The 16709-nt window shown below is 41.8% G+C and overlaps 2 protein-coding genes and 1 long non-coding RNA gene across 3 annotated transcripts; 1 reads left to right on the forward strand and 2 right to left on the reverse strand.

The window, feature by feature from the left end:
* Positions 1-1098: 1098 nt before the first annotated feature.
* Positions 1099-6678, forward strand: LOC306998341 (E3 SUMO-protein ligase ZBED1-like; the record flags this gene model as incomplete). Its single annotated transcript, XM_079612308.1, has 3 exons — positions 1099-2036; positions 2199-2803; positions 6527-6678. The coding sequence occupies 3 exons, from the start codon at positions 1099-1101 to the stop codon at positions 6676-6678; spliced, it is 1695 nt and encodes a 564-aa protein (XP_079468434.1).
* Positions 6679-12653: 5975 nt separating this feature from the next.
* LOC306998342 (uncharacterized protein) lies at positions 12654-13615 on the reverse strand (the record flags this gene model as incomplete). The annotated part of the gene is made up of 6 exons (XM_079612309.1): positions 12654-12704; positions 12791-12857; positions 12951-13064; positions 13195-13313; positions 13403-13520; positions 13565-13615. 5 exons carry the CDS (start codon positions 13613-13615, stop codon positions 12816-12818), a joined length of 444 nt encoding a protein of 147 aa, XP_079468435.1. The 3' UTR covers positions 12654-12704; positions 12791-12815.
* A 416-nt stretch (positions 13616-14031) lies between these two features.
* On the reverse strand, positions 14032-15835 carry LOC306998916. Its single transcript, XR_013797696.1, has 3 exons — positions 15684-15835; positions 14638-15607; positions 14032-14427 (listed from the first exon to the last, which is right to left on the reverse strand). It is a non-coding gene; the product is annotated as an uncharacterized lncRNA (long non-coding RNA).
* Positions 15836-16709: the final 874 nt, after the last annotated feature.

The raw sequence follows: 16709 nt of genomic DNA on the forward strand, positions 1-16709 counted from the left end.
GCGGGACGTCAGGTGACGTCATAGACCAGGAAACTATAAATCACCCCTGAACGCAGAGCGTGACAGCTTCTGTTTCTTCAGCGAAGCGCTCTCTGTGTGAATCGGTCTGATTCTGTCTGTCTTATTTATTGTTGTCTGTCAAGTTGCAATATATATTTTATGGCAAAAAAAGAGCAAACAAGCGTTGTGTTGTTTCCTGCCCACGTTATTTTACGAGCGGGGACACACACACATCAGCTTGTTTGGGAGTGGAGCATGTTAACAGTCAGTTCTCGAGGGGACTGCCTGTGAGCATTGCTAGAAGCTGTCCGTGAGGACGCTCTGCTCCCGCCGGCCGTTCTTCGAGGATGACGGTTCGGTTCGCGTTCCTCGAAGCGCGGGTCCCGCTGTTGCCGAGGCGCGGCGGGGACTCGTTTCGTGGGGTTCGCAAACGGATCTGACAGCGGGGGTTGAGACGGGCACGCCCTATCTCGGCTCTCATCTGCCAGATCCAGTGGCTTTTCTCGGGGAGAAGCACGCGCTGCGTTTCTCCTCCCCGCGATGAGACACTCATGCTGCGATTTCCAGTTCCGAGGAACTGGTATCGTTTATGTTTTGTTAAGAAAGAGAGAACAAAACAATAAAGAATATATATATATATAAAGAATATATATATATATATATATATATATATTAGTGCTGGGCAAGTTAACGCGTTATTATCGCGTTAACGCATTAATTAATTAACGCCGACAAATATTTTATCGCGCATTAACGTAGTTATTTATTATTATACTGAAAGCCCGTTGCTCACTGCCTCTGAATACACATACAAACCATGTCATCACAGGAGTGGGATGTTGATCAGTACTGGCTTGGGATGGGCGTCATCACGCGTCTCAACCAATCAGAGCATTTGCGGTGAGCCGCAGCGCGAAACAGAAAATATCTGGTGCGGACAGAAAAATGGAAAAAGGTACCGAACTCTTAAATGGACATTTTCATTTTAAATCTCTTCCACACGGCGGAGATGATAGAACTAAAGTTATTTGTAACCACTGCAAAGGCGAATTTTCTTATCACCGGAGTACTTCGAGTCTGAAGTATCACTTAAATGCAATGCACACCGTCGATGCCAGCAAATCACTCACCCAAACAAACAGTGGAGGGAGGCTTCGGCAGACTACGTTGGATGCAGCGTGTGGGAGAACTATAGATAAGCAAAAGAAAGACAAGCTAACAAATGCCATAGCGAAGTGGGTAGCTACAAACTGCAGGCCAATTAGTATTGTGGAAGATGTCGGTCTGAAGAACGTTCTCAGGATCGCCACGAATGACGGCACGTATGAGCCTCCTCCAAGACGCACCATCACAAGAAGAATACATGAATTGTATGAAAAGGAGAGGACTATAAAGGCGACGGCGTTACAACGTGCACCAACTGTTGCCCTCACCGGAGACTACTGGACATCGCTGGGCAACCATAATTACCTCGGAGTTACAGTGCATTATATTGATGAACAGTGGGAACTGCATTCACATGCTCTGACTGTAATGAAAACACAAGAGAGACATTTTGCTGAAACGTGCGCTGAACATTTTATTCATGTTGCACAGCAGTGGAACGTTTCAAATAAAGTCAGCACACTTAGCACAGATAGTGCAAGAAATATGATCGCTGCTGCGAGACATCTGCCTTTTGAACACGTCCCCTGCGTCGCGCACAGTCTCCAGCGTTCTGTCACAGTATCTCTGCACAACAGTGCGTTTGACAATGTCCTGGCCAAATGCAGAAAAGTAGTGGGCCATTTTAAACACAGTCCAGCGAGTGCTGCAGAATTAGAACAAAAACAAATTGAACATGGACAAAAGGAGGAGTCGCTTATACAAGACATTCCAACCAGATGGAATTCGACTCTGGACATGATAAAAAGTGTCCGCAGAAACGAACAGCCACTGAGCGATGTCCTCACCACACATAACACCAAGATCACCATGCCAACTACAGCTGAAATGGACAAACTGCAGCGGTTGGAAGTGCTACTGGAGCCCTGCAGGTATGTTTTGCGTCATATATTTATTTTGTCTGAGTGCACGTGAGAGAGAAATAGTTTCTGTATGTGTGTGTGTAAATATAGCCTTAACATTTTTTTTGTGTGTGTATAAGTGAATGCAAAACATTTGAGTGAAATGGGTTTTTTTTTTTTTTTTTTTTGCAGGTATGTGACTGAACTTCTGGGAGGAGAAAAGTATGTTTCATGCTCTGTGGTTCTGCCTGCTTTATGCCATCTCTTTCGGGTGATGGAGAGCTCAGATGATGACCCTGCTTATGTGGTCAAATTCAAGTCTACATTCAGAACAGACCTGGAGACACGCAAGGAAAATGCCAACATTGCATATCTGAAGATTGCTACCGCATTGGACCCAAGATTCAAGGACCTCAAGTGCATACCCAGAGCTGAGAGAGGTGAGGTGTGGGCCTCAGTATCTAACTTACTCAAGGAACAGAGGGTTGTTGCAGAAAAACCTGTGGAAGCAACAACATCAAAGCCACCAAAGAGAAAGTTTGCCCTATTGGCTGCTTCATCAGAGTCTGATTCTGAACACGAGGAAGACGAGGAAGAAGTTGAGAACAGTGTGCGTCGATACAGAGCAGAGCCCACCATCAGTACAGAGGCCTGTCCGTTACAGTGGTGGTCCAAACACACAGGCTCACACAGCAAGCTGGCCTCCATTGCACAGAAGTACTTGGCCACACCTGCAACATCCGTACCCTGTGAAAGGTTGTTTTCTCTTGCTGGTCATATTGTACAGAAGAAGAGAGGTTCTTTATCATCTGAAAATGTGAATAACCTTGTGTGTCTTAGCAACTGGCTTGGTGCCGATGAGTAAGTAAATATAAAGTTGGAGGAATCGATAAATGCAGTAAATTTTGTCATTGTATAACTACTCAATCTGTATCACTGAAAGGGTTTACATTTTTTTTTTTTGACTGAGATTATCCAAAGGAGAATGCTGCTCCCTGATAAAAGAAAAATGTTTCTGCTGGTACCGGTTCAGAAAAAAAAAGAAAAAAAAAGATTTATGCTGTTGCTTGGAAGGGGCCTGTTTTAATGTTATGATTGAGGCTCTAGACATAACTTGTTTTTTGATACCAAACCAAACAAAACGTTAATGCAGTGGCAAATAGTTTTGGTTTTATATTAATTTAATTTGATTACATTAATGTTTAAGTTGATTTTTACAAGAAATATTGTAACTGTTACTGTTTTATCTGCTGTAAAAAAGCACCTTATTTGTTTAAAGTGTTTGCAAAGCACATGTTATTGCACTTTTGTTCATATAGCAGCACTTTTAAAATAAAAGTATGTAATACACTACTTTTGTATTCATTATTGAATTTTGCGCATACTGCGATTAATCGTGATTAATCGCAGAAAATCATGCGATTAATCGCGATTAAATATTTTAATCGTTGCCCAGCACTAATATATATATATATATATATATATATATATAAAATAAGGCAGATGTTTATGAGTTTCTATAATAAATAAGTTTGCTCATAACTCTGTTGAATAAAGAGGAGCTTATAAAAGGAGGTTTTATCTAGTGCTGTTGCTAAGTTAAATATTTACTGGCCAGCCAACATTATGAGAGTGAGAATATAATGATAAAAAATCTGAGAGTGAGAATATAATGAATATATATAAACTCTATATCTCAGCCTCCTCGTCGGGGATTGCCCCCCCCCCCCCTGACACTTCTGCAAAAGGAGCTATAGAAGGGGTTCCTCCTCCCAGCAGACAGTCAGGGTTTTTCAGCCGTTACTTCATTGTTCCGAAAGAGGATGAAGGGTTGCTTCCTATTCTAGATCTGCGTCAATTAAACGGCAGGTTTCAGAATCTCAAGTTCAAAGTATGCTTAGGCTAATATGATTGTGCACAGATTCAGTCCGAGGACCGGTTTGTCACAATAGACTTGAAGGACGCTTACTTATCTATCCATCCTCATCACAGGAGGTTCCTGAGGTTTGCTTTCAGGGGCGAAGCATACCAGTATCGGGTTCTTCCATTCAGCCTATTTTTATCACCCCGCATCTTTACAATATGCGTGGATGCAGCTCTGACTCCTCTGAGACTCCAGGGCATTCACGTATTATATTATATCGACGGTTGGTTGATCCTAGCTCAATCTGAGCATATGGCAGTTCGGCATCGAGATGTCGTCCTGTTTTATTTAAGATGTTGGGGTTGCGACTCAACACCAAGAAGAGTGTGCTCCTCCCAGCTCAGAGGACCACTTTTCTAGGTATGCTATAACGATTCGCCGTAAATGGCGTAAAACTAGGCCAGTCACTGACTGTTGGGTCTCATGGCAGCTGCGTCCAACGTAATTACTTTTGGCCTTCTGTACATGAGACCCCTGCAGTGGTGGCTCAGGACCAAGGGGTTTTCTCCGAGGGGAAATCCGTTTTCACATGATCAAGGTCACGCAGCTATGCCTACGTGCCTCGGTCATGTGGAAGAACCTTGGTTCCTCGCCCAGGCCCAGTGTTGGGGGCTTCTTGTCGACGCATAATGCTATCGACAGATGTTTCCCTCACAAGTGGGGGGTGATCATGAGTGGTCACTTGGCGAAGGGTCTTTGGCAGGACAATCTTCCTTTTTGCACATAATTGGCTAGAAGTGATGGCTGGTATTCCGATTATCTTAATACTTCCTGTCAGACCCGAGAGGTCACCATGTGCCTGTCCTTTCGGACAACACACTGATGGTCTCGTATATCAGAGCAGATATCCTGTTGAGGCAGGGGCTGAGGCCCGGGGAATGGACACTTCACCCCGAGGTGGTGGAGCTCCTTTGGGAGAACTTCGGTAAACTCAGTCTAACTTTTTGCATCGTTTATACTACGCATTGCCCTTTGTGGTTCTCCCTGATGCATCCAGCTCCGCTTGGACTGGATACGATGTACTAGGTGTGGTTGAGGCTACACCTGTACGCATTTCCCGATATCTTTGCTCCCGGGAGTTCTGGAGAGGGTTTGCCGGGTAGGGGCTCATCTATTATTAGTAGCCCCATTCTGACCGGCCCGAGAGTGTTTCTCAGACCTACTGTCCCTTCTAGATGGCTCTCCCATGGAGATTCCATTCAGGAGGGACTTAGCGTCTCAATCAGGGACACAATATTTCACCCTCTTCCGGAGTTATGGATACTGTGGGCTCGGCCTCTGAGGGGGCCCAGCTCATAGATTCAGGTCTCTCGACCGAGGTCGTGGAGACCATACTCCAGTCTAGAGCTCCCTCTACGAGAATACTGAATATGCATTTAAATAGAAACTGTTCTCTGCCTGGTGCAGAGAACACCTTCTGAATCTTGTTATCTGCCCTGATTGTACAATACTTGATTTCTGCAATTAATGTTTCTTTGCTGGGTTATCTCTGAGGAGAGATCCTTAATTTCGTTTTCTCCGTGGTACATGAGGCTGAGGCCTGCACATACTTGGATTTACACCTGGTAGGGTGATAGTCTTTCTTCACCCCAGGCCGGGTTGTATTCCTAGGTCCCTTCTAAAATTGCGGGTCATTTGTGCTGCAGGCCTTCTGTCCTCCACCTAATACCCCAGATCAGGAAAAACTTAATCTGTTATGCCCTGTCCGGGCTTTGGATGCTTATGTCCACAGAGCTGCCCTGTGGTGTATATAAGAGCAATTATTTGTTTGCTTTGGGTTAACTAGTTAGGTTGCCCTGCATCTAAACAGATAATGAGCAAGCGAGTAGTTGAGGCTATCTCACTTGCTTATGAAGCGGCCGGACAGCCTTCACCTTGGCTGTCCGGGCCCATTCTACGAGGAGTATGGCTGCCTCTATGGCTCTCATTTCGGGAGTTTCCCTTCACGACATTTGTGATGCGGCAGGCTGGCCCTCGCCGCATACATTTGTCAAATTTTATGACTTAGACCTCTCCACTCCTGGGGCTAGGTTGCTTGCTTCTAGTGTGCGCAAGGTCTTCACACAGAACGGGCACTTGTCATTATGGCGTAGTGGGTATGGGGTTCCCATTGCGTAAACGCAGTGGGAGTTCCCTTGATAGGGAACGTCTCTGGTTACGTATGTAACCTTAGTTCCCTGAGAGGGAACGAAACGCTGCGTTCGCCTGCCATACTTCCTGCATGCCCTGATCGACTTGCTTCAGGCTTTTCAGAAGCTGTCACGCTCTGCGTTCAGGGGTGATTTATAGTTTCCTGGTCTATGTCACCTGACGTCCCGCTCATTCATTGGACTGATTATACATGTGCTTCATGACGAGACACTTGGAAGTGTTCCCATTGCGTAAACGCAGCGTTTCGTTCCCTCTCAGGGAACTAAGGTTACATACGTAACCAGAGACGTTAGTTGATCTTGGAATCTATCACCTATGCAAGTCAGAAAATGAATATGCATATATTAATGCAGACAGGTTGCAAGATTATTATCCACTGCCAGTGTACAACATCTTGGACCTCCCTACTGTTTGCTTGCATCACTCAGTGTGTTCTTCATTCTAGGAATGGATGCTGAATGCATTCAGGAAATTCAGAGAGTGCTACCTGAATTGGACTATGAGAGGTTGATGGGTCTCATTGAACACCTGTCATCAGCTGTTGGAGTCACAAATAAAGAAGATCTTGCCTTTATTGAGAGGGATGACTTCCAGTAGCATTTAACACCAATATAGTGGTGTAAAGTCATCCAAGCCTTCAAACAAAGAGGTGAGAAAAAGCACATCAAATGCAATGTAACATATTAAAGATATTGTATGTGGCATCTTTCTAGATAAAGCTTGAGACACTAAACTCCAGTCCAGGGGATCCACCTCCCAGGATGTTTTAGATGTCTCCCAGTTCAGCATGCCAAGAAGCAGATGTATGGGAATCAGGTGTTTTTATTAGTTGGACTACTGACAACAATGATTACAATGTGGATCCCCAGGACTGGAGTTGCGAAACACTGGGTTAAACTACTGGATAAACTTAATCTCTAAATGACAGAAGAGAAAAGGTAAACCAGTTGTTAGTTATTTGGGCACAACAGCCTGAAAAATAACCATAGATGTTATATTGTTTAAAAAAGTAAAGCAGATTTGAGAATTACTAATAAAACAATTTTAAGTTCTCTTATCTGTAAAATGTACATACTGTAAATAAAATGCACTTTTATCTAAATATCTGTTAATGTATTTCTTCTCTACTAGAACTGAATGGTAAAGCTGACACTGATGTCAACTTGTGCCAAATGAACAGACAGTGCCTTTTTCATCCTTGGACCCAAAGCCGACAGATGGGCATTCCCAATTTACACCTCCTCGTACACAACCCCAATCTAATGGATTATCTTTTACAAACACACAAAACTTATGGGTCAGCCAGTTTGAGATTCCTTGGGACAAGATGCCTGCTTCACTCTCACAGGCAATATTAACCTTGCCTACTCTTTTATGAATACTGATGTTTCGAACATACTTTTTCTTTCACATACGGTTTTCTCCTACTATATAGTAAGAAAGTAGGCATATTCGAACGCACTATTAGTATACGTACGTCCAAATCTTGCGATAATTAGTACGTCACCCAGGTAATTCTCGCCTACTCTTTTATGAATACAGAGGATTCGTACATACTTTTTCGCTCGCCTACTCTTTTTCCCTACTATATAGTAGGGTAGTATGCGGTTTCGAACGCAGCCAAAGACCCTCCCATAATGGCCCTATTAGGTGCTATCAGGCCCTATCATTATGAGGAACCTTGCACAAAGAATGAGGAGCGAATTTAAAAAAAGAATGGCTTTTTTATTTATTTACAACACAACATAATCCAAAGATACACAACAAAGGACAAAAAAATCACATTATTGAACACACTGATCACACCTTTGAGCCATTCCTAAAACATCAAGGTCAAGGTAGCATTTATTGTCTCCCTTAGGAGAAATTTGTTTTAGATTAGGGAAACTGCTGCCACATCAAGACATAACACATATAACATACAACATGAAAAATGAAAATAAAAAGTAAAACATATTTCAAATCCTACATCATAAAAACATTACATATATCATAACACAACACAGCCCTCAGTTCCTGCCTCTTGTACCCTCTATTGACATTATTTATCTTCCTGCTGCAGTTGCTCATTAATTAATTTAATAGACAGCTGTAAAAATGAATATTTGTATCGGTTATACTTGCATAATGTAACCCTGTATCTCCGACCAGAGTTTATCAGTGTATACTCAGGATACAACACATGCAAAGAGTCTAATAAAATCTTGTTGGCCTGCTGGGTGATACAAAGCTCAAAAATATCCTGTAAAGAGCTAATTGTCTGTGTCCCCATGACAGTTATTTATTTGGGCTCTCAATTTTACTGTTAAACTTCTGAACCAAACAATAATTCCATACCTTAAAACAGACTCAATCGTTGCTTTATAAAATATTAACATGATATTACTGCTCACTCCAAACAATCGCAATCTCCGTAGAAAATGTAAGCGCTCTTGTGCACACCCATGATACATGTGTGTGCCATTTAAACTCTCTATTAATGTGAACCCCCAAATATTTATATGAAGTAACCTGCTCAATAGCTTCACCATGAACCACAACAGAGCTCCTGTCCCCCAATGATCTGGGGTCTATGATGACCTCTTCAGTTTTTTTTTAACATTGATCTGTAGATAATGGTCATCACACCAGCCCACAAACACTTCTATAGCAGCTTTGTAGTCGTCAATATTGCAGTCACTTGTATTACAGTATTACAATAATACTGTGTCATCCGAAAATTTTATAATAAATTGATTTGATTGTACACAAATGACTGCATTCGTCAACAAAGTAAACAGAAGTGGCGAACTTACGCACCCTTGAGGAGCCCCTGTACTATTCACTGCAACATCCGACAACACTGAGTTAAATTTCACCTGTTGTGTCCTATTTGTTAAAAAGGAATAATACCAATTAATTATAAAAGGATTTAATAATTTCTGCAACAGTTTGTGTGGTTGAATGGAGTTAAACGCAGAACTAAATCCTAGCATAAGCAGCTGGACTCTCCAGATGCTTTAAAACAAGACGCGTTAATGTAGAAACCGCATCGTTAGTACCACGATTGTTTCTATGTGCAAATTGATAGTGATCTAAGGATGGCTCCACTTCCTTACGCAGCTCCCCTATTTTAATCTTCTCAAATTATTTCATAACTTTCTATGTTAAGGCCACTGGCCTATAATCATTATTGTCCTGAGGGGATGAATTTTTTGGAATTGGGATTACAATAGATTTTCTCCAAAGCTCTGGTACTGTATACGTATCAATTGAGAGCTGGAAAAGGCGATGCCAGGCTGATGTGAGCTCCTCAGCAAATGTCTTTAAAGGGGTCATGACATGAGAAACCAAATTTGCCTTGATCTTTTGGTATATAAGAGGTCTTTGTACCATTAAAACGTCCTGCAAGTTTCATAGCTTAAGACGTCCTCCCCATTATAAACGAATCATTTATTTAATCAAGCTCTAAATACAGCTCGTTCTGGATCCATGGTAAGAAGTGACGTCACGGTACGAAGTGGCGTACCAGCGTTTGCATATGACCGCCTCCAGCACAAGACAACTACGCTCATTTCGTATCATTGTCGCCCCGCGCGCCTCACAAGTGTTCAGTCGACGGACAGCGAGCCAGGTGGGTCTGTGTACAGTAAAATTACGATGCCGCAGATGTGCTGTTCCTGGCTGTGGACAAACAACATCTTTGAATACACTGCCGAAAGATCCAGACGTCAGGGAAAAATGGATGCACTTTATTTTTTGCGGACGTCCCAGTCACGGCAGTGTTAATTTAAGCGTTTGTTCTATACCTTTTAAGGATGACTGTTTTGAGGAAAAAATCCCAATATGATGCTGGCTTTGCCAAAAAACTGTTTCTCAAAGATAAGTCCGTGCCGACTATTCTGGGCTCAACAACGACAACGCACTAGAAGGCCTACATGTGATAGAAAATTAAAAATGTTGCCTTATCAATGCTGCATCTTCAAAGATGGCTTGTGCATGCATTTTTGTCCGTGGTACACCCTATCATTTAATTGAAATTAGTTAAATAATGTTAAACTGTTAGCAAATTAAGCTATAGGATAATTATGCAACAATAATCCGTTTTCAAGTGTCTCGGGTTACAATTTTTTTATTAATTCAAAATAGTTTCACTTTCCATGTGGACACGGGCTGATCCAGTCTTCGTTGTTGTGGTGATGGTTCATTTATTAACACTGAACTCTTAAAGGGGGATGAGAAACAGGGTGGGAAAAGGTCATAAATCACTACGTTTTTGGTAAAAAAAACTATAGTAATACTATAATTGCACCTAAGGGAACATAATAATAAAATTTTAAAAAAACATGTCATGACCACTTTAAAAGAAAACATGACATCCCATCTGGTCCTGTTGCTTTACTAGAGCATAAGTTTTTAAAACCCTTGTAACATCCCCTGAATATATTAATATTCTATCATCACTGATATTACAGTTTACATTACCTAACATATCATGATATTCTTTAAAAGTGTCCGTCTCAAATCTCATATGAAAATTATTCAGTTAATTTGCCTGAACATAGTACATACCTGTCCTTTCCATGTTGTTTGATTTTTCATTTTACCATGTTCATGTAAAAAGACTCGTGTGAATGTTGAAGTCAGCAGGACACCATCAGTGGTCCCTGTAAAAAAAAAAAACACGCAACAATTGTAAACATGCTGATATCAAGATGATATATCAAGAGACAGTTGACTCTTGTTGACGAACTAATAAAAAAATAAATTGGATCAGGTTTTATGATCGGCCCCTTCGAATCACCCCCTGTTTGATAAATTTCGTATTAGCCCCATAGGTGTGGCTACCAGAAAATTTTCAAGGAAAAAGCGCATGATCATTTTCAAAAAACATCTTAATGCAGTTCTCAGCCAGTCCGGTATCGCAGCAAATCAATTTTCAAGTCATTCCTTTCGTATCGGAGCAGCAACCACAGCCGCACAAAAATGTATTCCCCAACAACAAATTCAAACCCTTGGTCGCTGGTCATCAGAAGCTTTCAAAGCCTACATCAGATCCAGCCGCTTCCACATCAGAAAAGCACACCAAGCCCTAACTAATTAAACGAATTAAACCATTAATTCCCATCACCTGCTGTGCTCCATTCATTGTCACTCTCCAACCCACTTTTACAATACAGTATATTTTTACACGCAACCATTTCATTTCTTTCGTTTTTCGCGATCCTTTTCGGAGGAAAAAAAAAAAACGTTTTATCAGGCCCCCAACGAGCCGTACAATCGACCACACAGCAATAGTGAACCATCCTCTTCTCTAAATCCTCCTCCAAACGTGCAAAACAATCAAATTACTGGTATCTAGCGGTGTTTCCTGCCACACGATTCCCATGATGCAACGCGACAAACATAAACAATGACGTCACAAAAGATCCGCCTATACTACAGGCGAGTGGAACAGAAATTATTAGTGAGCGCCTCAGATCGCGTTTTGCTCTAACTACTCCTATAACTGGTCACATTTTGTAAATAATTAATCGTTTTGTAGCATGTGTTTACCTGAAATATTACAGACCTGATCACTATGTAAACTTCAGAAATTAAGTGTTAATTATTTCAATTGTATTGACGTGTAACCTCTAAAGTAAAGCTGATCCATTCACATAATCATAATAAGTGAACACAAACGCATTGGTGTACATTAGAAAGCAAGGTCCAACTAAAGTAATGTTATGCTTAGTTTTTGCAATAAGTAGTTTATTATTTGCATTTTCTGCTGTAGTAATATTTCCCTTTTCTGACCTCATAATGTAATAACAGCCAAGTTTGGTGGCCAAATAATTACTACATCACATTATGGGTTAGGATTTGCTCCATGAATGTAACGTCTGTGAGATGTTTTCTTGCTCTGTGCATTGAACAGTACTCAGGAAAAGAAACAAGGAAGAAGCCACTTTTATGTTTAAGGCATAATTCAAAACAATGTAACAATCCAAAGGTAAGTGCACTTAACTGTAATAAAACAGACAAAAGATTGATTAATTTGGTTTTATTTTTATTTGGCACAGTCCATTTTTGACTGTGCATTGAAATCATGCTGTGGATGGGAGTACCAAATTAAGGGCTTTGGCACCCAGGGCAAATAAAAACCCGTTTCTTGTTTGGCCGGTTCACACATTTCCAATGGTACCAGCCACAGCAACTGTCACATTGAATCTGAAATAGACAGTGACATTATGAAAAAATGTATTAGCAAAGTTAGAAAATAAAAATAAAGAACAGTTTAAAATACCCAAGAGTCAATGTGGTCCTGTGTGTGAAGATATTTGTCCCCACATGACAAGCATAGGTCGGACAGGTCTTCTGTGGAAACAAAGACATCGAGGTATATATATATATATATATATAAATCTGTACCTTGCAGACAAATACACCACATGAATTCCCATCCCTTTGGATGCTGTGTGGCAATGTTTGACATAAATTCACTTTGGTAGAAGAATAGAAGATTAATAAGAATAACAGACCAACATTTTGAGTGTCTTCATACATTTGTCCTTACCTTACAACCTTTCAGTGAAGCAGTTTGCCTCAGCTTTCACCAACGGAGTTTCATACAAAATTATTCTTTCTTTGGGATATATCATCTGTCAAGATGGGCTCATGAATTAATGACTCAGATTTAAGCCTTTGTAGTTTACAGAAAAAGATGGAGGGAAAAAAAGGAACAAACCAGGAGTGTCCAGTGGTCAGTCTCGTTAACTTGACCCCACCAGCACATCATATGCCTCTAGATCCATCTACAGCATTCAGGTATAAATATGACAGATTACCAAATTATCTGAGAACATGATAGTTACTTGAATGGCATCATGATTTATTTATTTTTTTACCCTTTTCATCAAACTGGCCTTCATCTTCCAAATATTTGTGGCTTGAAAGGAATCCAGGACAAATGCTCTGCCTGAATAATTCCTCACAAGGCAGGTCAGGTACGCATTAATGACCTGTGGTCAAAAAGAATGATGACATACTTGCAAGGTATAACTGTATGACTACAGAATATGGTCTATTCTAAAAGCAAAATGTCAGTGAACTACAGGAATATTTATCAATCATGTTAACTGCAGCACAAACCTCACTTTCAAGTTTCGCCCCAGGTTTAAGGCGTTCTAAATTCCAGGTTAAGACCTTGTACGGGCCAACTTTACTGCAAAGTTTCCCACCGAATTTCCTTGCCCATATGTCTTGCAACACTTTAGAGAGATAGAAAATAAAATCTTGAACAAATGTTATTTACATGTAGGAAATATAAATTATGAAGGAAAACGCATACAACACATACCTGAAAAATAAGGTATTTGGGGGGAATGCTGTACGACCGACTGGGTGGCAGGACTGGAGGTAGGATGAGGTGCAAGGCCAGGTAAAGGTGGTGACTGGGTGGCAGGACTGGAGGTAGGCTGGGGGACAAGGCCAGGTAAAGGTGGAAACTGGGTGGCAGGACTGGAGGTAGGCTGGGGGTCAAGTCCAGGTAAAGGTGGAAACTGGGTGGCATGACTGGAGGTAGGCTGGGGGTCAAGTCCAGGTAAAGGTGGAGACTGGGTGGCAGGACTGGAGGTAGGGTGGGGGTCAAGGCCAGGTTGGGTGACTGGGTGGCAGGACTGGAGGTAGGCTGGGGGACAAGGCCAGGTAAAGGTGGAGACTGGGTGGCAGGACTGGAGGTAGGCTGGGGGTCAAGGCCAGGTAAAGGTGGAGACTGGGTGGCAGGACTGGAGGTAGGCTGGGGGTCAAGGCCAGGTAAAGGTGGAGACTGGGTGGCAGGACTGGAGGTAGGCTGGGGGTCAAGGCCAGGTAAAGGTGGAGACTGGGTGGCAGGACTGGAGGTAGGCTGGGGGTCAAGGCCAGGTAAAGGTGGAGACTGGGTGGCAGGACTGGAGGTAGGCTGGGGGTCAAGGCCAGGTAAAGGTGGAGACTGGGTGGCAGGACTGGATGCAGGCTGGGGGACAAGGCAGGCAGCAGAAATGGATTTTGAAAATGGTGGGCCAGCAGGTGTTGGATTAAAAATAAAACAGTCCATTTTTGACGGTGTATTGAAATCATGCTGTGGATGGGAGTACCAAATTAAGGGCTTTGGCACCCAGGGCAAATAAAACCCCGTTTCTTGTTTGGCTGGTTCAAACATTTCCAATGGTACCAGCCACAGCAACTGTCACATTGAATCTGAAATAGACAGTGACATTATGAAAAAATTCATTAGCAAAGTTAGAAAATAAAAATAAAGAACAGTTTAAAATACCCAAGAGTCAATGTGGTCCTGTGTGTGAAGATAATTGTCCCCACATGACAAGCATAGGTCGGACAGGTCTTCTGTGGAAACAAAGACATCAAGGTATATATATATATATATATATATATATATATATATATATATATACAAATCTGTACCTTGCAGACAAATACACCATATGAATTCCCATCCCTTTGGATGCTGTGTGGCAATGTTTGACATAAATTCACTTTGGTAGAAGTGAAAATAACAGACCAACATTTTGAGTGTCTTCATACATTTGTCCTTACCTTACAACCTTTCTGCTGTGAAGCAGTTTGCCTCGGCTTTCACCAACGGAGTTTCATACAAAATTCTTCTTTCTTTGGGATATATCATCTGTCAAGGTAGGCAGGACTGGAGGTAGGCTGGGGGACAAGGCCAGGTAAAGGTGGAGACTGGGTGGCAGGACTGGAGGTAGGCTGGGGGTCAAGGCCAGGTAAAGGTGGAGACTGGGTGGCAGGACTGGAGGTAGGCTGGGGGTCAAGGCCAGGTAAAGGTGGAGACTGGGTGGCAGGACTGGAGGTAGGCTGGGGGTCAAGGCCAGGTAAAGGTGGAGACTGGGTGGCAGGACTGGAAGTAGGCTGGGGGTCAAGGCAGGCAGCAGAAATGGATTTCGAAAATGGTGGGCCAGCAGGTGTTGGATTAAAAATAACAGAACACTGTGTTCCAGGATACATTATGACATGAGGGAGGGGCATGGAAAAGGGCACATTGAGAGGTAGTGGTACATGCTGCAGGGAAAGGTGTATATAGGGCAGGGTAAAAGGGTGAAGGGAAGGCATGAATCTGAGAGGTGCTTGCAGAACAGGGGACTGGGGAGGAACATGAGGGACTGAAGGCACAGTAGCAGGAGGGCAAAACTTTTGGAGGAGGATCCTCCTAAAAATGAATTAAATGGTCAATATTGATTTTTGGAATTTGTTTCCCTTCATCATCCACCACATCAATGGATTTGCCATCCACTTTTGTAACGGTGTATGGACCCAAATAATCTGGGTCCAGCTTGCCCCCCTTTCTCTGCTTGCTTCTGATATTCTGCCGCAGGACCCTGTCTCCAACCTGAATGTCAATGGCCATTCCTTTCTCCAATTTCCTTTTTTTAACTTTACCTTACACATTACTAATGTTGTCCTGCACAGTTTTAAAAATTCTGTCCTGTCTTCTAATGCATTCTGTAATGCATTCCTCTGCCACAATGTCCTCCACACTTTCGTTGATCTATATAAAGAAATTGGATTTTATTGGCAATTGCAGGATGTTTTTTAAAAAAAATATTTAGATGTATTGTGCTTACCTCATAATTGTCTGGCACCTTGCTTCATGGCCAAAAATTAAAAAGTAGGGCGAGAATTCGGTTGTTACTTGTTTTTTACTTCGGAGACCGAACATTGCAGCCTCCAAATAATCTGCCCATGTGTCTGGCCGTTTTCCCACCAGCTTACTCAAAGACCTGAAAAACAAGTCTTACGGTTAATCACCTATAGTGATACAATGTGTGAATGTGTGAATATTCTTCCTTAAACAAACACACAACTTACCTCAATAGGGGTATTTTCAGCCTTGTCCTTGATTTCAGCTTGTTTTTTCTGGCATGCTGCACAGTGCATAACCTAAAACATTTTTTGTTTAATTTCATTTTGATAGAGCTAGGAAAGTATTAAGACAACTAGTGTCAATTAATTGCAGTTACCCAGGTTTTAATATCAATGGTCATGCCAGGCCAATAAAACCTTTTACTAATGGCATCAGTTGTCTTCTGAACACCACAGTGTGCACCAATCGGACTGCTGTGGAACTCATCAAATATCCGTTTGGCCTCCTCTGTTGAGTCCAAAACTTTGGCCAGTACACCCTCTCCTCTTTGCCGTATATAGTATAAAACCTCATCTGAAAGTAGTTGAAAGTTTTGGTAATGAAGAGACTATCAGAGAAATCACTAAGTGTGACTTAACTCACCTTTGATTGTGAAGGTCTTTGCCCTTCTAAGAAGGACATATTTTTCCATTTTAGAAACACAATGAGGAACCTTTCCAGATTTTTTTAACTCGTACAAGGTTTGAAACATTTCCTTATCCATATTGACAGCCAAAATGACAAATCCAACAAAGATAGGTAGGCTTTTTTATATGAATTGTGATTGAGACTTGTTATTCTTTTAACAAATCTCCATAGATAATTGGATGTTGAATGCTTCACTAACTATATGTAGGCCTAATTACCCAGACAGCAAGCCAACATTTAATAAATATTGATTTTTCATCTGAATTATTATTATGGTTGATATTGAAATTTCAATGCAAAATAAATGTTGAATCACCAT

This window comes from Phoxinus phoxinus (assembly GCF_949152265.1).
Source record: "Phoxinus phoxinus genome assembly, chromosome: 5".
NCBI lineage: Eukaryota > Metazoa > Chordata > Actinopteri > Cypriniformes > Leuciscidae > Phoxinus > Phoxinus phoxinus.